The 24065-nt window shown below is 39.8% G+C and overlaps 1 protein-coding gene across 1 annotated transcript in view; it reads right to left on the bottom strand.

Moving 5' to 3' along the window:
- snapc4 (small nuclear RNA activating complex, polypeptide 4) overlaps positions 1–24065 on the bottom strand; it is a 101962-nt gene that overhangs the window by 53096 nt on the left and 24801 nt on the right. Inside the window, exons 8-12 of the mRNA XM_051931586.1 lie at positions 19747–19825; positions 11728–11809; positions 10971–11075; positions 5329–5401; positions 4930–5094 (exon numbers count right to left, since the gene is read on the bottom strand). Of these exons, the coding sequence (XP_051787546.1) occupies positions 4930–5094; positions 5329–5401; positions 10971–11075; positions 11728–11809; positions 19747–19825 (504 nt within the window). The remainder of the gene's footprint in view (positions 1–4929; positions 5095–5328; positions 5402–10970; positions 11076–11727; positions 11810–19746; positions 19826–24065) is intronic.

The raw sequence follows: 24065 nt of genomic DNA, 5'->3' as shown, positions 1-24065 counted from the left end.
AATGCAGGCCTCACATAGCAAGTGTAGAAGGGGAACAACTAAGCTCTTTGGAAACGCAGACGTCTGATTGTGAGATGAAATCAGGCACGTACTTCAGATTTATCCAAGTTAGACTTATTCTCAAGGTCATATGGTGAAGCATCTCACACCTTGTGGGTTCCTGCTTTTACAAACCAACATTTACAAAATGAGCAAATCTTCATGTTGATTGGTTGCTTACCAGAAGGGAGACCAGTGAACAAAGAGTGTGGGGGACACAGTGGATTTCCAAAAATCTTAACAGCTTTACATTTCATTCTGTAAAGGTAGAATGAATTCCCCAGCTCTTTTTTGTCCTCAGCACAGGGTCTGCCAAATCGAACCATGACAGGAAACAATCGCATCCCTTTCAGGAACAGACCTTTTGGAAATGGTCACTGCATCCTGTTAGGCGTCTCACAAAGAAGAGCATCTGGAAGGCTTTTTTTTTTTTTGTGTGTCTATAACAAAGGTGTTGACCTCCCCTATCGTAGTATGTGTTCTGTGTATCGTGTTGTTATTGACCCCCCTTTTTCTTTTTGACACCCACTGCACACCCAACCTAACTGGACAGGGGTCTCTCTTTAAACTGCCTTTCCAGAGGTTTCTTCCATTTTTTTCCCTACAAGGGTTTTTTTGGGAGTTTTTCCTTGTCTACTTAGAGAGTCAAGGCTGGGGGGCTGTCAAGAGGCAGGGCCTGGTAAAGCCCATTGCGGCCCTCCTTGTGCGAGTTTGGGCTCTACAGAAATAAATTGTATTGTATTGTATTACTGAGGAGGTACAGACCAGGACCTTGAAATTCCCTGCTGCCTCTACAACCTCGCTATTGATGTACGCAACAACAACATTTATTTCTAGAGCACATTTTCATAGAAATGGCGTAGCTCAAAGATGCTTTACATAATGATGAAAGAGAAAAAAAGACAAAATAAATAAGAAAATAGAATTAGGGAACATTAATTAACATAAAATAAAAGTAAGGTCCAATGGTCAGGGAGGACAGAAAAAAAAAAAAAAAAAAAAAAAACTCCAGACGGCTGGAGAAAAAAAAAAAAAATCTGCAGGGGGTCCCAAGGCTATGAGACCACCCGGCCAGCCCCCTCTACCTAACATAAATAACCTCACAGTCAGTCCTTATGGTATTCAGGGTTCACATGAAAGACGTTGATGATGACAGTCATGTGGACTTCTGGCCGTTAATCCATCAATGTAGGTGAGTTTAATCTTTTAAAATTGACCACGGATTCTTTTGTTTCCTTGACACTGAATTCCAGGTTGCACACATTTTGACCAGTTCCTTTACATCACTACAGTACACAGATGTGTTGTAATTTGTAATGACATTGACAACATTGGTGTCACCAGCAAACTTGACCAATCTTACAAAATATGAAATGCAGTGAACCTTTATTATGAATAAAGGAGTACAGATAAGAGAGTGTAGTGGCACTACTAGGGAGTGAAAACTTCAACACTCAGCAGTCCCTGCAATGGCTCTGATTATAGTTATCTGCTGAGGGTGCAGGGGCTGCTGGGGACAAGGAGGCCGGCATGAGATTTAAAAGGAGGCCAGTTATACCTGTGGAAAAAAAAACGTTTTTTGTTGTTTCGCATCTTGAGTTGCCCGTCTGTTTGCCTTCTCGTTTAATACCAGTGAGTCCTCGTTTTGTCCTGGATGATCTCCTGTGCGTGTGTATGGACTGTCTGATGTCTGCCTGCTGCGTAAGGATTGTATGAGGATTTGTTGTCGGCCTGAGAAGAAAGGAGCGCTCCTGATCCCATCGTTCGTCATCTTCAGGAAATACAGGCAGGACTGTCTTTATATTCACATACAGAGAGCGGACCTCTGGACTATCCATCTCCATCATTTCAAACAGTGGATGCCGTTTTTTATGGACTTCATCGTGAGTGGTTTTTGTTAGTTGTTTGTTACTGTTAAATTTGTACTTGTTGTAAAGGGAACTGGGGTGGGATCGTTGTAGTTTGTATATTTATGTTTTGTTTAGTATTGTTTAATACAGTCTTCCATTTCTGTTTTATTACCATTTGTTTTTTTGTCTCTGTGAGGGAGGGTAAGTCAGGAAAAGGCTTGGTGCGTTTCTGGAATCCCCACCGAAAAAATAAACAAATCACCGTCAAAGGCGGTGAGAACCTTAGCTCGGTTTTTAGTCCGCTGCATTATCTGTGCCTAGGATAAAGGACTTGTAGAGGTTACCCTTTTCTTAGATCGGTAGCAAGTTAAATATATTCTGGTACTTTTTTTGGAATTTTTCCACATAATGGATTCTACAGGGAAAATGCAAGTCCTCATCAGAAAGGCTTTCATTGGGACAAAAGTAAAGGCAGCACATTTGTAAGTCATTTGAGCAACACAGCGTCTGAGGAACATCCAGCAACTGGCCATCTAAAGGCGGTCTGAAAGTTCTGCCTGGCTGGCACTGCACTTACGTATTTTATTTCTGTATGCTCACAAGGTGTGTTAATAATGAAGGCACATGCTTGTTTGTTGATCTTCAGCATGTTGCCACATCCAGTTTATATTTACATCTCATACTTGTAGACTCATTTATCCAATGCAACTTACAATGTTTAAGATACAACTGGTTCCATTTCTTTTGTTTTTCCAATTGGAGCACAGACTGGTGAAGTGACTTGCACAAGGTCATAGTGTGTCAGTAGCAACATCTGAACTCACAACCTCAGGGTTTGAACTCCAAATCCTTAACTACCAACTAACCCTAACCTCAAAACCTTGAAACCCTCAAGGACGCCATTCACCATGAAATTGCTGCTATTCCCCTTGAAATGGCCAAGTGAGTAATGCGACTGTTCAGAAATCATCTCGAGGAGTGTATCGCTAATAATTTTAAAACATAGCGAACAAAATCTATTTTGTATACCCTTTTCTTGTGTTGTAATGAAATTTAATTTGATCTTGTAACGTTTTTGTAGAATAAACGTTTGAAATGTGGTACTTTATTTTGGATCACCCAGTAAAATGCAATTGTAACTCCTTAAAAATGACTTGAGTTTCAACCTTTTCCGTTACAAAAAGGGAAATTCACAATATTCATGGAAAAGAGGTTGGCCATTTAAGTTTAATTTAGCAGGGAATCGAGTCAAAACCAAGAACATCAGTGATGTTACTTAAAGCTTAAAGAAAGACATCAGCCTACTAATCGTCTCTATTATAAAGACTGAACAGTGTGCTATATGTGGTTTAATCTTTATTAACATTTTGTTAACTTCGACAAGACAGAGCCCGGGTAATGAAATAATTTGAATCCTGATGGGCAGCTGATCAGATTAAATCAAGCCAATCTCATAACAAAAAAGGTCTGCTTATAGCTCAAGCTTGTGCATTGGCGCGTATCTAAGGCCATGTTTTGAATTTACTTTAGTTGCAGGCGTCTCAATTTTTTTTAAGTAAATACTGAATTTGTTCTTATGTATCACTAGAAAATCAAATATAATGTGTTAAAAACGCTAACTTCTGTGTAACTCTAATCCTGTGTAAATGTGGCCTACATTTACTTATGTATTATTAATCATAATGTCCAGTTTGACTGATTGTTGGTCTGTTATACAGGGCACCAAGGAGCTTATATTTAAGGCCAGGTAACAAAGTTATATATAGAAAGATTTCTGAATGTATATTCAAGCACGATACCTTCATGTGATTGGGGAATCTTGTTGGATTTGATCCAGCTTGTCTAAAAAGTTGTACATTTGCTCCAGAGTTGTGAACTTTGAGATGATATTCAAAACCAAACAGCTTTATCAAAATGTTTACTATTGCAGTCATGTTTGTGCTTGTGTTCATATGTGCTGGCATAAAAACAAGAAGGGTGGACAGTTCCGCTAGCCATTGATTACACCATCTTGTTATAATGTAACACTCAATCAAACTAACAATCATTACATACAGTAAATAGTTAAATGGTGCTCTATATGCAAATCCATATAAGACATCTGAATTTAAACTTGTGCAATTGTAAGTTGACAGGAGAATTATGGGTCCCCCCCCCCTAAATACTAGTAAGGGACCATTTTGTGAACTTTTTGAAAAGTCACTCTGATTAATCCTAAGACTCAAACCATTTTAATTCCTACATGTTAAGTTGGGGAGCATGCACTGGTACAGTGCTTTGCCGCACCCACTACATGACGAAACAACTCGGGATCCCAGTTGGTAACCCCCCCAGGCAGACACGCAGTCCAGTCCCACTCTCCAGAAATGACCCTCTATCTGTCGCAGCCAGGAGTTACGTGGGTGATCCCTTGGCCTGGTCCAGCCACTCTGGTACCCAACAATGAGGGTCCTATGAGCCGGATCACCCTCGGGGAAACGCGCCACATGGCCGTAGCGCCATAGCTGACGTTCCCTCACAATGCAGGTCATGTGCCTCATTCAGGACTCCATGAGCAACGCAAAGTCAAACCAACGGTACCCAAGGATTTTCTGGAGAGTCACAGTACCAAAGGAGTCCAGTCTTCGTCTCAGGTCACTGGACAGCGTCCATGTCTCGCAACCATATAGCAAGACAGAAAGCACCAGGACTCTAAAGACTCGAACCTTCGTCCTTTTACAGAGATATCAGAAGCACCATACTCCTCTTTCCAGTGACCTCATGACCCCCTATGCTCTACCAATCCGTCTACTGACTTCATGGGAAGAGTCACCAGAGACATGAATGTCACTGCCAAGGTAATTCCTACTCAGGTACAAAATCGTATTAGCCTTGTCCCACATAGTCAGGCAAATTAACCTAGCCTAGGGAACACATTCAGCTTTGGCTACCCAGAATAATTAATCCACATATAAAAATATGTCATAAACCAGAAAAATTGTCTTAGCCTATATGAACACAATAAACCAAAGCTATGAAGAAGTGAACTTCTCAATCTTACCCCAAGCTCACTAGCAATGGCTTCCCAGTCTGTGCTTCTGTGTTTAGCTGCAATCTCCTTCAGCTTCTCAATTTCTTCTTCGTTCCACTTCTCCTTATTGACTGATGGGTGTTCATAGTTCTGCCAAAAACTCTTCAGTTCCTCTGGATTTCGGACACCTTCAAACTGTCAGGAGTATAACAGTACAGTATGTTATTACAAACGTCAGGCATTAAGAGTTTGATAGTACAATGCACTGTGGTGGGCTGGCGCCCTGCCCGGTGTTTGTTTCCTGCTTTGTGCCCTGTGTTGGCTGGGATTGGCTCCAGCAGACAACCCCGTGACCCTGTAGTTAGGATATAGCGGGTTGGATAATGGATAGATGGATGGATAGTACAACGCATAAGACTTTATACTCACGTCAATATTTGAAATCTTGTCCCAGTCATGCTCATCTAGGCGTTCTCCATACAACAGCTCCTCAGACAAGCAACTGAACAGAGAGAGGAACACTGAAAGTCAATCATCAACTAAGTGAAATATAATAATTACACATACATACAGGCACAAAATATTCTCAATTTTTTAATCATATAAACACATACATTAGTTTATTACTTTCAAAAAATACAAAAACAACCCACAACAAAAGCTACAGGTTTAATGAACTTGTGTAAGATTTCCCAAGATGGACAAAAGTACAACACTGCATTTGCCCGTTTTGTTTCTCTCAGTTTTTTTTTGTTAAATAACAATCATTTATCCAGTCCAATTTTTAGATCACTTGTGTACAGACAGTGATGTACATTGTATCCTGAGCTATCGTGTGTTCAGAGGTCTCCAGTTTATACATCTGCCAAGAAGGACTCAAAAGCCACGTCACAGACACGTCCAGAAAGTCTGTTTCAAGGCCTTGTATTACCTGGGGTTCAGCTAACAGTAAAACAGGAGATGAAAAGTGAAATTAGATGTTCTCATATGTGTCACTCTGGCTGCCATTCCTCAACAGTTCTGCTCTTTTTCTTTCATGTTTTTTTTTTGATGAAATTATAATTTTCACTTTTCTATCACTTTACCCTTTTTGTGTTCACCATAGACAATGTCTGCTAATGTTTCCCTGTTGGTCTTTTTTACATGAAGACTCTGTTCACCTGCAGCCCTGAATGAGATACAGTAATCCCTCGCTATATTGCGCTTTGACTTTTGCGGCTTCACTCTATGGCGGATTTTATATGTAAGCATATTTAAATATAGTGCTTTGAGTACTGAGAAAAGCGCTATATAAATGGAATGAATTATTATTATTAATATATATCACAGATTTTTCGCTGGTTCGCGGGTTTCAGTGGACAATGGGTCTTTTAATTTCTGGCACATGCTTCCTCAGTTGGCTTGCCCAGTTGATTTCATACAAGGGACGCTATTGGCGGATGGCTGAGAATCTACCCAATTAGAGCACGTATTACATATTACATAAAACTCCTCAAATATATTGTGAGCAGGGGGGCTGTTTGCACCTCTAGAGGATACAGACGCTCCTCAAAAAATGCTGAAACACTACCTTCACATTGCTCCCCTCCTTGTTGGGCTTCCTTGTGGCTGCTTTGTTGCGCGATACGCTTTCCATGTGGTGCTTCGCATACTTAAAAGCACAAACAGCACCTATCGGTTTTTGATTGTTTGCTTTTCTCAATCTCTCTCTCTGACATTCTCTGCTCTTGATGCACACTCCTTTGAAGAGGAAGATATGTTTGCATTCTTTTAATTGTGAGACGGAACTGTCATCTCTGTCTTGTCATGGAGCACATGTAAACTTTTGAAAAAGAGACAAATGTTTGTTTGCAGTGTTTGAATAACGTTCCTGTCTTTCTACAACCTCATGCGTTTCTGTGCAAATCTGTGACAATATAAAAATAACCATATAAACATATGGTTTTTACTTCGCAGATTTTCACCTATCACGGGGGGCTCTGGAACGTAACCCGCGGCATTAGGTGAAGGATGACTGTACTGTGACTGATGGACGTATTGTATGTAGAGGGAGCAGATGTTTAGTACATTTGACATTGACAATGACATTTGAACAACTTCTCTCTCTCTCCCTTTTACTTTGTCCGTTGATTGTTCCCTACAACTGCTACTACAGGTCGGCCTGGTCGCACATTATAACTTTCAGCTTGTTCTTGGTTTATTTTCTGGCAATGAAAATGACCAAGAAATATTCAACCCCAAGACTCCTGCTGCTTAACAGGCACTGCAGGTTAGTCATCACTAACTTCGACTCGGTCCAGTCTCTGTGTTCTTTGCTGGCCATGTTGATACTCATAATAACTCCCAGGAACACTGGACGATTCAGAACACTTCTGGTAGCCTTCCTGACTATTCTGCCACACTCCTGTTTGAATTCTAATTGCACCGTATAACGCTTTGTGAACGTCAGTTCTCTGTAACCCCTTGCAAAAGCTGCCTCAAGTTCAAATGCCAAGACCACATTTCAAGTAGCTTTGCTTACATTTGTTCTCTTAATAATAAAGCTTTACTCATCCGTGGCTTCATTCAGGAGAAGGAACTGGACATTTGTTTTACTGATGCATGGCAGCAGCTTAATGACTGCTTTCATCTGGACCACCTCTCCTTAGAGGTTTCCAAGAACCGTGAATGAGAGCATGGTGGTGGAGAGGATGGAATGCAAAGAACCAGTTTTAAATGCATTCATACAGTTTTAGAATCTTATTCTGCCTTTGAATATCTTAAGGTTCTTTAAGTAGACTTCCAAGCAATCACCACTGTTATAGTGCGTCATTCTCCAAAATCATGTAATTATTTTAAAGGTGAACTGTCACCTCCTTACTTTAGTGGTCTATTTTTAAGAATTTATCCTAACTGCACCCCTACCAACCCCTCTCTAAGCTCATTCATGTTCAGCAGTTATCAGGTGTGTTTTTCACAATGCAGTCTCCATTTACCTGCTAGTCACCAAATTGCTGGTGAGACCCTCCATAAGGTGGTCTTTACAAGAACACATGAAAGTGCATGACAAGGAATTAATGGTTTTATAAAAATTCCAACCTCTCACCTTTACAGCCATAATTTCAAACTCTGCCTCAGGTAAATGAAAACATCCACTATATACAGTTAATATCCATAATGCCCGGAATAAAGACACATTTTTCCTTGATTTCCCCCTTTGTTCCACAGTTTAAAATTACAAATCAAACCATTCAGACGAGATTAAAGTGCACACTGACAACTTTCATTTAAGGGGATCTGCACACATTTTCAGCATGGTTCCCCCCATTTCACGACACTATAAATGTTTGGGACATAGCAATGGTAGGTCTACTAAAGCAATTATTTGTCTCATATATCTTGCATGCAATGACTACTTGAAGTCTGCGAGGATCTTCACTAGTGATGCTCTGCCAAATATCTAACACGGCCGTCTTCAGCTCCTGCTTGTGTTCCATTTTTTAGCTTTGATAAACTCCTGTGTTGCCTCAACAGTGTTTTTGGATCATTACCAGGTTGTCCAATGAGTTTGAAGGCATCTACTGGAACTTGAGCAGATCAGATGTTTCTATACACTGTGTGATTGCCATCAGCAGTTTCATCATCAATGAAAAGAAGAGTGCCAGGACCTGTGGCAGACAAACATGCTCAAGTCAAAACACCCCCACTACCATGTTCAACAGATGAGGCGGTCTGCTCAGGATCTTCAGCAGATCCTTTTCATCTCCACACTTTGCTCTTGCCATCACTCTGGTGCAGGTTCATCTTTGTCTCGTCTGGTAACAAGACCTTATTCCAGAATTCTGAAGACTGTCTTAAGTCCTTTCTCGACAAACTGTAATCTGGACATCCTGTTTCTGGGGCTAACTAGTGGGTTGCATCTTGCAGTGTGGCCTCTGTATTTCTATTGTCACACACGCACGAATAGGAGGAAGCTGAATGGACCATGTGAAGGTAATTTCACGCCAGGCCAGGGGGTGGCGGGGTGCACTAAACCTACTTCTGTTGTCTCTGCAGATCAAACATGGGAAATCCTGCCTGATTCAACAAGGATGATGTCACTTAGCGGTTCTGGCGCCAAGAACGATGTCGCTTCCTGTTGTGGCCACAGATGACAACACTTCCGATTTTGAGCTTTAAAGCCACAATTTTTCCTAACCCTAATCAGTTCAGATCGGGACTCCATTCAATGCACATGAGTGCTATTTCAAAACTCATTTGCAGTCAGGGCCAATATACGAGTGGCTGCCCCAGACCTTTTTGTGTGTGTCGTGGCTCTTCATTTCACACTATTCGTCAAGTCCTGCAGATAGTTGACTCTGACACATCAAGACTGTTTCTGATCTGCCATTTGTGGATTTTTCTTTACCGTAGTGAGGATTCTCCTGTCAATAACACTGGAGGCCTTCCTTACTCAAACAGTCCTTTTGTGATTCCTGAGCTCACCAGCACATTCTTTCCTCTTAACTCTTTCAGGGCTGATGTCGACTTTTGTCAAATGGAGGAGTTGACGATAGTAATCGACTGTAAGCTTTTACGAAACCAACCACTCTGTTTTAGTTGGACGCTCGTTGCTAGAAGAAAAGTTAGATTCATTGGTTTGACCGAAATTTCCTGTGCTCATGTGAGTAGCAAGGCGCAAACAATGGCAAAAATGGCACTGAGATTTGGCGAGAGATCAAAGTGAATGCGTAAAGCAAAACACTCCATGGAAGACGTTTTTTCCGGTTATTTCTGAACTGGTCTATGACTTGCCGAACTGAGATTTTGATACAAGTGATTGAAAACGAATGTGAGGTTCCAGCTTCAGCTGATTGGTCCCCAGCTAATCGTACTGACAATGTTCGCCAGGGAGGACTGCCACTTAATGATAACAGGTAGAAACCAGATCGCAATGTACTGTGACTTTGACTCAGCCACGCAAAGACAGCCTGGCAGCAAGCCTGACGCACATTCTTGGCAAACTGGTAGCCACAGCATGCAGCAACAGATGTTTTATGTTGATTTTTTGTGTGAAACCACTGCTTTTTAGAAACTGTTTTTTGGAAAAAATATTTAGTCCTCAAGGAGTTAATGTCATTCTAGACAAGTTGCTTTAGGTCATCCTAAGGTTCTATCGATGCCTCCAATGTTTTTTTTCTTGTTTATCAGCCTCTTTATGGCTTCTTTGACTTTCATTGGCACAGCTCTTGTCCTGATGTTGAACAATGGCAACTACAGACTCCAAAGGGTAGAAGCAAGCAGAGGCATCTTATGAAGCCATGAAACCCAACTGAGGAATCACAAACGCCTGTGACGTCCATTGTCCCAAACATTAAAGTTCCCTGAAATGGGGGGGAGGGGCACCATGTAGAAAAATTGTCGTCATTTCTGCATGCCGTTATGAAAATGTACGCAAATCTCCTTAAATGAAAGTCTGCAATGGAGCACTTTAATCACCTCGGAAATGTTTGCTTAGTAAATTTAAACTGTGGAGCAGAGGGGGATATCAAGGAAAAATGGGCCTTTTTTTCAAACATTATAGAGGGCACAAAATATCTCACCTGACAGACTGTGGTACCAGGGTGTGGTACCGTGTTAGCCATTATGAATATAGTGAGAAGTCAAGCAAAATGACACCTTTTATCGACTAACTAAAAGATTACAATAGGCAAGCTTTCGAGGCAACTCTGGACCCTTGTTCAGGCGAGATGTAAGAAGGAGCCCGAGTTTTGCGTATTGTAATCTTTGAGTTAGTCAATAAAAGGTGTCATTTTGCTTGACATCTCACTACATCTGACAGACAGAAAGGCTTACTTTTATGAAACTCCATGACAGCCATACAAATAAAAATAACCATCCTGTTAACTATTTACCATTTATATTAACATCCAATCATAATAAGCTTTAATAATTGTAATTACATATACTTTTGGATGCCTTATACACAATTTTAAAGTGTATATAACCTTAAGTAGTTTGTTTTCTTACAGATCAATTAGATTGGATCATGCTAAAGCAAATCACCACTGTGGGCAACATGACACAATACCAGAGGGAATTTTTATACTCACCTTATTTCTACAATTTCCTGCTCAGTTTGCCTAATCTGCTTTTCTACTATTTGCTTTTCCACATCCACATTTAAGTTTGTTAACTTCTGGGTCAGAAAATCCAATCTCAAAAAACACAAGGAGTTATTTGTTAGACATAGTAAATAACAAAGTATGATAAATATGCAGATATACGGGTTTGTTATGTCAAAGCTGCATTTACAGGGTGGTCCAGATCTAATTATGCAACTGTTCGACTGACATTTTGGAATGCAGGGCAGGTGCTGCCATCTATTGGCAACAAAAAGAATTTTAAGTGAAGTCTCTATGTGTAGGGCAGGTGCTGTGAATTCTCTATGTAATAAACTTAATAAGTTATAGCATAATGAAAATCGCATAATTAGATCTGGACCACCCTATATTTAATTATTATACTAAAACAATCCGCAAATTGCACCTAACTTAGTTATGATTAGCTTTCTCTAGTTTACTTTTAAACTATGTGTTATATCGTATTGTATCACGTTATGCCAAGTATTCAGGATAAAGAGAGTATGATTTGAAATGTATCATACAAGCAATAGCACAAACTCAAAAGCAGTTGGGTTAATGAATGGAAAGGTATATCTGAAAAATAATTTTAGTTTCAATCTAAATAAAATGGCAAATACAGTAATTCAAGTTATTCTTAAGATGCCCTGCCTTGACAATACTTGAGTCGTCATCAAATAAAAAAGAAGAACAAAAAAAGCGGTCATACAAGCACCGGCAAACTTACTTAGATAGCTTTGGCTGTAGCAGCTGCCTCATACGATCTCCAGCAACGGCAGAGCGCAGCAGGTTCTTCTGCCAAGTCTTCCCTGAGAGAAAAGAACTCTTTATCAACATCATTTCATCTGTTTGGAAATGACCATTAACAAAGTGTACCGAAATATCACCTGCTATAATGTATATATATATATCTTAGAAACAATATACTTGTATATTAAATTTTTGCATCTTACACCAGCCACTAAAGGGGAAAAAATGTAAAAAGGAGACAAAAAGGATTAAAAACAAAAAAAGGAACCAAAGAGCTACTTCAGTGACCAGTGTCGGTAGTATAGCCTACTGGTCTAAATATTTCCCAAAACTAGTTACTCCGAGGCTTCCAAGGTATGAGAAAGTAGTCTTATGGGCCTGGCAGGAGACCAAGAGATGGCTACAAAACATTCCTAAATGCAAGATGCTTGGAACCTACCAAGTGTGCTTTGTCCTTTTTACAGAGAATGAAGACTCCAGGATACAGTGTACAGTGGTGTGAAAAACTATTTGCCCCCTTCCTGATTTCTTATTCTTTTGCATGTTTGTCACACAAAATGTTTCTGATCATCAAACACATTTAACCATTAGTCAAATATAACACAAGTAAACACAAAATGCAGTTTGTAAATGGTGGTTTTTATTATTTAGGGAGAAAAAAAAAATCCAAACCTACATGGCCCTGTGTGAAAAAGTAATTGCCCCCTGAACCTAATAACTGGTTGGGCCACCCTTAGCAGCAATAACTGCAATCAAGCGTTTGCGATAACTTGCAATGAGTCTTTTACAGCGCTCTGGAGGAATTTTGGCCCACTCGTCTTTGCAAAATTGTTGTAATTCAGCTTCATTTGAGGGTTTTCTAGCATGAACCGCCTTTTTAAGGTCATGCCATAGCATCTCAATTGGATTCAGGTCAGGACTTTGACTAGGCCACTCCAAAGTCTTCATTTTGTTTTTCTTCAGCCATTCAGAGGTGGATTTGCTGGTGTGTTTTGGGTCATTGTCCTGTTGCAGCACCCAAGATCGCTTCAGCTTGAGTTGACGAACAGATGGCCGGACATTCTCCTTCAGGATTTTTTGGTAGACAGTAGAATTCATGGTTCCATCTATCACAGCAAGCCTTCCAGGTCCTGAAGCAGCAAAACAACCCCAGACCATCACACTACCACCACCATATTTTACTGTTGGTATGATGTTCTTTTTCTGAAATGCTGTGTTCCTTTTACGCCAGATGTAACGGGACATTTGCCTTCCAAAAAGTTCAACTTTTGACTCATCAGTCCACAAGGTATTTTCCCAAAAGTCTTGGCAATCATTGAGATGTTTCTTAGCAAAATTGAGACGAGCCCTAATGTTCTTTTTGCTTAACAGTGGTTTGCGTCTTGGAAATCTGCCATGCAGGCCGTTTTTGCCCAGTCTCTTTCTTATGGTGGAGTCGTGAACACTGACCTTAATTGAGGCAAGTGAGGCCTGCAGTTCTTTAGACGTTGTCCTGGGGTCTTTTGTGACCTCTCGGATGAGTCGTCTCTGCTCTCTTGGGGTAATTTTGGTCGGCCGGCCACTCCTGGGAAGGTTCACCACTGTTCCATGTTTTTGCCATTTGTGGATAATGGCTCTCACTGTGGTTCGCTGGAGTCCCAAAGCTTTAGAAATGGCTTTATAACCTTTACCAGACTGATAGATCTCAATTACTTCTGTTCTCATTTGTTCCTGAATTTCTTTGGATCTTGGCGTGATGTCTAGCTTTTGAGGTGCTTTTGGTCTACTTCTCTGTGTCAGGCAGCTCCTATTTAAGTGATTTCTTGATTGAAACAGGTGTGGCAGTAATCAGGCCTGGGGGTGGCTACGGAAATTGAACTCAGGTGTGATACACCACAGTTAGGTTATTTTTTAACAAGGGGGCAATTACTTTTTCACACAGGGCCATGTAGGTTTGGATTTTTTTTTTCTCCCTAAATAATAAACACCATCATTTAAAAACTGCATTTTGTGTTTACTTGTGTTATATTTGACTAATGGTTAAATGTGTTTGATGATCAGAAACATTTTGTGTGACAAACATGCAAAAGAATAAGAAATCAGGAAGGGGGCAAATAGTTTTTCACACCACTGTATATCTAAGGGTGGACGAAGGAACTCTAGTAAGATGGCTCCGGTACTTTCAAAAGTCACTTTCAAGTCTGAAAATGACATTCTGATGTGGTTTAAAAGACACTCCCTACTAGATGTTCAGGAGAGTTGTGGCAAGTGCCCTGCTGGCAGCGAGGTAGGGTAGCTAAAAATAGTCAGGGAGAGATTCGGAAGTGACTGGGAAAGCAGCTTACTACCTGAGCTGCAGGTTTTCAGAGAATGGGAAGACAGACAGACGAGACAGACAGATGAGCCATCACAGTCACCCTGGGCAGCTAGGACTTGTTCAGCTGTTTATTACGTTTAGTCTATCATTATCTTCTTTTGCCTTAATAAATTATGTATTTTCAAGATACTGCGGTGGGCTGGCACCCTGCCCGGGGTTTGTTTCCTGCCTTGCGCCCTGTGTTGGCTGGGATTGGCTCCAGCAGACCCCCTTGACCCTGTAGTTAGGATATAGCAGGTTGGATAATGGATGGATGGATAGATTTTCAAGATAGCCGAGTTTTGTTGCACTAGTGTGTCTCATTAGAACACACATACACATTTATAAATTTAGATCTACCGGTCAATTGTCTCTTATGGTCCCCCTCACGAAGTGGCAGAGGGCTTGGCAGCTGGCGCACCTTGTCTGTGGTTCTCTTTGCCTCGCTACATTATGGAGTCACCTTCAACTGAACTGTTCAAAACGAGACTGACAACTTATTTCTACTCTCTAGCTTTCACTGATACTGATGGTTTCCCTACTCTTAGACATCTTCTTTCTTTTTCTTTAACTCCCTGCTGGCTGTACTTTGTTTTGGTTGTACTTTATTTCTATTTATTTCTATTGTATGTTTTAATGTAATGGCTACAGCATTACTGATGTTGCTTTAAATGTGCTCTATAAATGAATTGACATTGATATACTATGCATATACACACCAACTCTCTCTCTCTCACCCAATGCAGCCTAAAACTGAAATCAACAATGAAGACCAGACTAAAACGTGCAATAATAATAATAATAATAATAATACTGCATGAAGTGGAAATAAAACAGAGGCCTGGCAAGTATGCCTGCCCGCCCGTCAACTTAGCAGGGTGCACCACATTTACTCCCTTTGTCTGCTTTAAGATCAGACATTTTTCTCTACTTCAGTGTTTCCCAAACTCGATCCTGGGGACCCCCTGTGGCTGCAGGTTTTTGTTCCAAGCAGCTTCTGTTTGTCATTGGACTCTTAGCCTAATTAAGTGACTCGTTATTTCCCAATTTCTGTGTTTTGGAGTCAATGTAGAAATTGCAAACTAAGTTTGGTAGATTTTTATTAAAATGTAATAAGCAGTTATATGGGGAAATTGTAGCTATATGGGGAATATGTTGCTTTTTTTTAAGGCAGTAACAGTATTTTCAGCCTCATTTTCATTCTGCTTTTCCAGTTTCTGGTTATTTAATTGTATTATTTACTAATTAGTGGGTCTGACATTGAAGTCATTGCTGCTTTCATCATCCCGGGTGTCTGCTATGCTGGTTTTTAACTGTCACTGTTAGGGTTAAATGAAGGGAACAAACTACACAGGAAAAGGGGAAAATAACAGGAAAACTACAAAATACAGTTAAGAACATATAGCTTTAGAAAACAATAGAAATATTTCTAAATGTCTTCTAAATGTAAAAACCATACAGTTAAGAACATATAGCTTTAGAAAACAATAGAAATATTTCTAAATGTCTTCTAAATGTAAAAACCATTCTGTTGTGTTTTTCTCAATGCAGAATAAGAGAAGAATAAAAAAAGAGCAGCTAAATAAATAAGATCAGTTGTTATCGATTATTATCACCGATTGTGAAGCTGGTTGGAACAAAAACCTACAGCCACAGGGGGACCCCAGGACTGAGTTTGGGAAGCACTGCTCTACGTCATTCAAGCACTTTCCTAACTTTAAATTAACTGGGAAGGGGAATTTTCATTGATCATTGGTGCAGCACATAAAAATGTACAAATTGTTTTGGATCCACATAGTCTTGTTGGGTACCTTGTAATCTTTTCTGTGTAGGTTTTCCTCTAATTGTTAACAATGGTTTAAATGAATAAAAACAGTAAACAGCACTGTTTTCCAGCTCTTCTCATAGTTAGAACTAACATTTGTTACTGCAGAATCAAAGGTAACAATAAACAGTTTCAATGTTTATTCCTCAGGAAATCTGGTTATTCATTTAAAGTACTACACTTCATCAGACTGTCATAGTTGCTCAGTTAATCTCTCTATATAGCTCAACTAGTCAGCGTGCAAGCCTATGGCGGATTTGTCAGCATGTTTTAAAGTGAAATCATTACAATTTTAGCACAGCAGGAATGTACATTAAAGCAAATCCAAATCAACTATACTGTAAATAATGACACTCATTTGCTTTGCTTGAAGTGACTAGATAAGCACCATTTATCAGTCCCTTAACTACGACAATGTGAATTAAATACTTCACAGCAGATGAAAAGCACAGCGGGCCTTAAAAGTTTGTGATGTTCTAATCAGCAATACACGTTTGTAAGAGTTAGGACTGCCATAACATTAGACATCCTAATCCAATAAATCAACCTTTGTAAAGATAGACAGACAGACAGACAGACAGACAGACAGACACTTTATTAATCCCAATGGGAAATTCACAAATTCAGTAAAGGTCAGCTTTACTACTGATAATGTCACTGCAGAAAGGTGTGCTTAAAACTGAAGTGATTAATTAGGTTTTATTATTTATTCAAGAAATGGAAGGTTGCTGTTGAAGAGTAATGTTTATTGCAAGCTTTTAGTGCTTCACCATATTAAGAAATAAAGCATCCACAAATTACACAGCTTAACGGTTTTCTCAAAATGGAACAATGATGATGAGATTTTATGGGACTGCAAACAAGGAAGTCTGAATTAAGTCTGAAGTCTGAGAATTAATGTCATCCACTACAGTTGTGGATTATGCAACCTAAAAAATTAAAGACAGCGCAGTATGTTTATTTGCATTAGTAAATGTAAGTAATATGAAGTTATACTGTACCTGTGTTTAGCAACACCTACTAATATGAAGCTTTATCGTAAAAGCATTCAAAGCTTGAATAGGAAATAAAAATGCAAAACATCACACATCACTATCACTACTATTTTATCACTATTATAAAATTCACTTTGAATGTTTCTTGTCTCAAAGAAGCCATTGCAGGTGTTTACTGATATTAATGTGAATTTTATATGCATTCTACTGGACTGAGATAGACCTCAACAAAGAACTAACATTTGGGCGCATGAATAAAATTATATGCAAATAAAGCAGGTATAAAGAATACAATACCAAAACAGAACCCACCAATTCAAAAAAAATGTAAGTGCTCTATATATATATACAGTGGTGTGAAAAACTATTTGCCCCCTTCCTGATTTCTTATTCTTTTGCATGTTTGTCACACAAAATGTTTCTGATCATCAAACACATTTAACCATTAGTCAAATATAACACAAGTAAACACAAAATGCAGTTTTTAAATGATGGTGTTTATTATTTAGGGAGAAAAAAAAAATCCAAACCTACATGGCCCTGTGTGAAAAAGTAATTGCCCCCTTGTTAAAAAATAACCTAACTGTGGTGTATCACACCTGAGTTCAATTTCCGTAGCCACCCCCCAGGCCTGATTACTGCCACACCTGTTTCAATCAAGAAATCACTTAAATAGGAGCTGCCTGACACAGAGAAGTAGACCAAAAGCACCTCAAAAGCTAGACATCATGCCAAGATCCAAAGAAATTCAGGAACAAATGAGAACAGAAGTAATTGAGATCTATCAGTCTGGTAAAGGTTATAAAGCCATTTCTAAAGCTTTGGGACTCCAGCGAACCACAGTGAGAGCCATTATCCACAAATGGCAAAAACATGGAACAGTGGTGAACCTTCCCAGGAGTGGCCGGCCGACCAGAATTACCCCAAGAGCGCAGAGACGACTCATCCGAGAGGTCACAAAAGACCCCAGGACAACGTCTAAAGAACTGCAGGCCTCACTTGCCTCAATTAAGGTCAGTGTTCACGACTCCACCATAAGAAAGAGACTGGGCAAAAACGGCCTGCATGGCAGATTTCCAAGACGCAAACCACTGTTAAGCAAAAAGAACATTAGGGCTCATCTCAATTTTGCTAAGAAACATCTCAATGATTGCCAAGACTTTTGGGAAAATACCTTGTGGACTGATGAGACAAAAGTTGAACTTTTTGGAAGGCAAATGTCCCATTACATCTGGCGTAAAAGGAACACAGCATTTCAGAAAAAGAACATCATACCAACAGTAAAATATGGTGGTGGTAGTGTGATGGTCTGGGGTTGTTTTGCTGCTTCAGGACCTGGAAGGCTTGCTGTGATAGATGGAACCATGAATTCTACTGTCTACCAAAAAATCCTGAAGGAGAACGTCCGGCCATCTGTTCGTCAACTCAAGCTGAAGCGATCTTGGGTGCTGCAACAGGACAATGACCCAAAACACACCAGCAAATCCACCTCTGAATGGCTGAAGAAAAACAAAATGAAGACTTTGGAGTGGCCTAGTCAAAGTCCTGACCTGAATCCAATTGAGATGCTATGGCATGACCTTAAAAAGGCGGTTCATGCTAGAAAACCCTCAAATGAAGCTGAATTACAACAATTTTGCAAAGATGAGTGGGCCAAAATTCCTCCAGAGCGCTGTAAAAGACTCATTGCAAGTTATCGCAAACGCTTGATTGCAGTTATTGCTGCTAAGGGTGGCCCAACCAGTTATTAGGTTCAGGGGGCAATTACTTTTTCACACAGGGCCATGTAGGTTTGGATTTTGTTTTCTCCCTAAATAATAAAAACCACCATTTACAAACTGCATTTTGTGTTTACTTGTGTTATATTTGACTAATGGTTAAATGTGTTTGATGGTCAGAAACATTTTGTGTGACAAACATGCAAAAGAATAAGAAATCAGGAAGGGGGCAAATAGTTTTTCACACCACTGTATATATATATATATATATATATATATATATATATATATACACACCGTATTTTACACGTGTAACACGCGCACATTTTTTCCTGAAAAGTAGCATTAGAAAATCAAGTGCGCATCATACACGAGGAAATTTTTTTCTGTAATGTTTACTTCTTCTGCTTGGGCTCTCTCGCTCACTCTCTCTCTGGTGCTCTCTCTCTCGCTCGCGCACTAGCGCACTCTCTCTCAGACGAAAGAAAGAAAAACTTTCATCATGCAACAAAAACAGAAGGGCATTTCGCGGAAAACGTGCCCTAAACGCTTCCTATACAATCACAACACGTGTCGTACACGGGGCAAAAAATTTTTTCGCGATTTTCTTTGTAAAAATTAGGGTGCGTGGTACACGAGTAAATACGGTGTATATTGGGCATGAAGTGTGCCAACCTCATAACTGGATTTATGGCAGGGACCCATTATAAACACCTTTCACTCGCCATGTTATAAAACAAAAGGATAGAAAACAATGGAAAATGACTACCATTAGAATTAATAAGAATTATGGAAAAATGTTAACCCATTATTGTTAATAGAATGCTTAATAAAATGTTGGACTGTTAATACTTGGTTTAAAATGGATTCCTAAACTAACTTGTGACTGTATTTGTTTCATCTGGTACTTCAATTCCAAGGGATCCTTTAGACAGTCGTAATAACCAAACAGACACCATTCACTTTGTGCACAGGCATGGTCAGACTTCTTCCAAGTCTAAATGTATTAAATACTCTTCAGAAATATTTTTCTTACAAAAGCATTGCTTAAAGTCAATTTTTGAGAAACAATAATTAAAGTTAATAAGTACCAAAGCATTATAACCACCTCAGAAAAACTTACACCTTCTCAGCCGAAGATCTTCAAAAGATTTGATTCCCTGAGCCATCTTTTCTTTAGTTTCTGAGTTAGCCGGTGGACCCTAAAAGAAAGAAAGAAAATGACTGCACCCAGAATAATGATCTGCTGCTTACTCTGATCTAAGGCTTAGTGCCTGTTAAAACATGTTACTGAACACAGGTCTTCATATAAGATACCTGGCACTTCACATTTTTATAGGCCCGAGGGTCGGCATGGTGCCTCACTGGAGTGGTTAGCATGTCTATGCCTCAAATACCACACCTAAAAGGTGCCTGTCTGGAGTTGAAAGGTACTTTTCATGTCTATGTGTGCTTTTAATAATAATACATTTTATTTAATAGGCACCTTTCTTGGCATACAAAGTCACCTTAAGATGAACTAAACAACAGTAATAAAGGTAAAAAAACAAATAGGACAATAAAATTAAATAGCAATAAGGTACAGAGGCAGTAGCAAACATGAAAGATAACTGGCTGTAACAGAGATAAACTCATAATTGGTAGGCCAGTTTGAAAAGATATGGTTGGAGGGCAATTTCAAATTGTGTTTTTGAGTCCAGCTGAAGGATATCAGAGAGAATTCCAGACTTGAGGGGTGCTATGACAGAATGCTCGAGCTCCCATAGCACCAAGTTAGATGTGTGGTACAGAAAGTCGAGCGGCAGATGAGGATCTGAGTGAGCACAAGGGAGTGTAGGAGATCAGTGAGGTAGTGGAGGAGCGAGAGTCTGGAGAGTTTAAAGTGATGGATACGTTTTTCGGGGATGCCAAATTGAATATCATTAGAGTAATCTATATGTGAAGTGACTAAGACATTAGCCAATACTTCAGTACTGTGTTGTGTAAGAACAGGATGAAGACTAGAAATGTTTCACAGATGGATGAAGGCAGTCAGAGAAACATTATTTATATGGGATGAAAAAATAAAAAAAATAAAAGAGGGCACTGTCTAGAATGACGCCCAGGCTCTTAACCTGGGAAGAGATGTTAGTGATCGTGCAGTTAATTAAAGTGGAAGAACAGTTAACCTTAGAGAGTGTAGATTTAGAACCAATGAGGAGCACCTCAATTTTACTGCTATTTAATTAGGAGTAAATTGTGAGTCATCTATGACTTTATGTCTTGGAGACATGCCATAACAGTATGCGGAGGGAAAACAGAAATGGATTTAGAGGATAGATAAAGCTTTATGTCATCAGCATAACAATGAAACTTAATACCAGGTGTCGAAAGAGATTACCGAAGCGGCCCCAAAACACAGCCCTGTGGAGCTCCCCGAGTAACGACTGCATTCTCTAACTTAAAGCCCTTTGCTTGAACAAACTGCGTTGATGGACAAGGTCACAGACTCCAAAATTAGCTACACATTTCAAAAGTATCCAATGGGATACGGTGTCAAATGCAGAGCTGAGATCAAGAAGAAAAAGAATTTGTAAGAGTCCCATGTCAGCTGCCCAGAGAAGACCATTTGTGATGTTGACCAGGGCAGTTTCTGTGCTGTTCTATCCAGCAGGGGGCGCCAGCTCCCTTGTTGGAATAAGTTCTTTTGTAATTGCGGCATGTTACATAACCCGAAACTATATAGATAATATTAAAAGGTGATAGCCCTCCTTAGTGATACAGCGGTAAGAAATCACACAGAAGAAATAACCACTTTCTTTAATGACGATTTACATGGCATAACAGACGAGGATGCCATGATAAGACTATTACTGAAGTGGGAACTCAGTGTATAAAGTCTGACATTTTCATTGCTGCACTGGAAGGATTTTTCCGGATCAGGTGACGTTATCTCCCATGCGTCCGTCGGCTTCAAAGGTGTGCCAGGCAATCTTCCAAAGCTTTATACTCTTCTTTCATGTGCAGGCCCCCACTTAGGTAAATCACGCCATTCCAAACAAGGAAAAGAAGACCCAATGTCATGCGGACTCTGACACACAGAAATAGCACACATTGCCCCTTTCTTGTCTTCTAATACTAGCCTAGCAGTTCTAAATGATGAGACCCCTGTGTTCTAAATCTGGTCTTGTGTTAGCTGTACATGTGAGTGGATTTATAAAATATTTTTTGTACAGTGCACAGTAACATAGTACACTTGTGTACTTATTACAGTGGTGTTTAGGATGAAAGCCAAATTGAAACTGTCCAGAAAGGGTATTTTTTGAAAGATGGGAGGCAACTATCTTTTTGAGAATTTTGGTATGAATGGAACATTTGAAACTGGCCGATAATTATAAGGCTATAGGTTTTTTCAGAATTGGAGTGATTGATGCCATTTTTAATGCCAGTAGTAAGGTAAGAGTTCATTCTAGTAGTTATCATGGGGGAGATATGTGATAAACAGGACTTAACAAAGCTTGTAGGTATTGGATCCAATTGGCAAGTGGAAGAGTTGGATTTTGTTATAAGCTCCGAAATATCATTTTCAGCAGCTAAACTGAACTCTGAGGATAAGGTGATTGGTAAGGGAATATAATTCGGGTGATTGTGGGAAGTATGTCATTTCTTACAGGGACAGAAGAAGCAAGTTGCTGGTGGATGTTTTCTATTTTTGAGTTGTACGTCTTTGGATTTCTTCAGCAGTGCTTAACAGTGAAGTTATGGTGAATGACATTTTCTGGTGGTATAATTAGCCTGTTCATTTTGGAAAAAAGAGCTCCGGTATTCTTCCCTCCTGTTATAATAACGTTAGAGTAGTATATAGTTTTGGAAGCAGAGAGAGAATTTTTGTATTTTAACATACAGGTGCTGGTCATAAAATTAGAATATCATGACAAAGTCGATTTATTTCAGTAATTCCATTCAAACAGTGAAACTTGTATATTAGATTCATTCATTACACACAGACTGATGTTTAATCAAATGTTTATTTCTTTTAATTTTGATGATTATAACTGACAACTAATGAAAGTCCCAAATTCAGTATCTCGGAAAATTCGAATATTGTGAAAAGGTTCAATATTGAAGACACCTGGTGCCACACTCTAATCAGCTAATGAACTCAAAAGCCTTTAAATGGTCTCTCAGTCGAGTTCTGTATGCTACACAATCATGGGGAAGACTGCTGACTTGACAGTTGTCCAAAAGACGACCACTGACACCTCGCACAAGGAGGGCAAGACACAAAAGGTCATTCCTAAAGAGGCTGGCTGTTCACAGAGCTCTGTGTCCAAGCACATTAATAGAGAGGCGAAGGGAAGGACAAGATGTGGTAGAAAAAAGTGGACAAGCAATAGGGATAACCGCACCCTGGAGAGGATTGGGAAACAAAACCAATTCAAAAATGTGGGGGAGATTCACAAAGAGTGGACTGCAGCTGGAGTCAGTGCTTCAAGAACCACCACACACAGACGTATACAAGACATGGGTGTCAGCTGTCGCATTCCTTGTGTCAAGCCACTCTTGAACAAGAGACAGCGTCAGAAGCGTCTCGCCTGGGCTAAAGACAAAAAGGACTGGACTGCTGCTGAGTGGTCCAAAGTTATGTTCTCTGATGAAAGTAAATTTTGCATTTCCTTTGGAAATCAAGGTCCCAGAGTCTGGAGGAAGACAGGAGAGGCACAGAATCCACGTTGCGTGAGGTCCAGTGTAAAGTTTCCACAGTCAGTGATGGTTTGGGGTGCCATGACATATGCTGGTGTTGGTTCATTGTGTTTTCTGAGGCCCAAGGTCAATGCAGCCGTCTACCAGGAAGTTTTAGAGCACTTCATGCTTCCTGCTGCTGACGAACTTTATGGAGATGCAGATTTCATTTTCCAACAGGACCTGGCACCTGCACACAGTGCCAAAGCTACCAGTACCTGGTTTAAGGACCATGGTATCCCTGTTCTGGATTGGCCAGCAAACTCGCCTGGCCTTAACCCCATAGAAAATCTATGGGGTATTGTGAAGAGGAAGATGCAATACGCCAGAGCCAACAATTCAGGGAAGCTGAAGGCCACTATCAGAGCAACATGGGCTCTCCTAACACCTGAGCAGTGCCACAGACTGATCGACTCCATGCCACGCCGCATTGCTGCAGTAATCCAGGCCAAAGGAGCCCCAACTAAATATTGAGTGCTGTACATGCTCATACTTTTCATGTTCATACCTTTCAGTTGGCCAACATTTCTAAAAATCCTTTTTTTGCATTGGTCTTAATTGATATTCTAATTTTCTGAGATACTGAATTTGGGACTTTCATTAGTTGTCAGTTATAATCATCAACATTAAAAGAAATAAACATTTGAAATACATCAGTTTGTGTGTAATGAATGAATCTAATATACAAGTTTCACTTTTTGAATGGAATTACTGAAATAA

The sequence above is a fragment of the Erpetoichthys calabaricus genome, chromosome 9 (assembly GCF_900747795.2).
Source record: "Erpetoichthys calabaricus chromosome 9, fErpCal1.3, whole genome shotgun sequence".
Lineage (NCBI taxonomy): Eukaryota > Metazoa > Chordata > Cladistia > Polypteriformes > Polypteridae > Erpetoichthys > Erpetoichthys calabaricus.
Note: the sequence above shows the minus strand (reverse complement) of the source record. Positions and strands in the feature narration are given on the sequence as shown.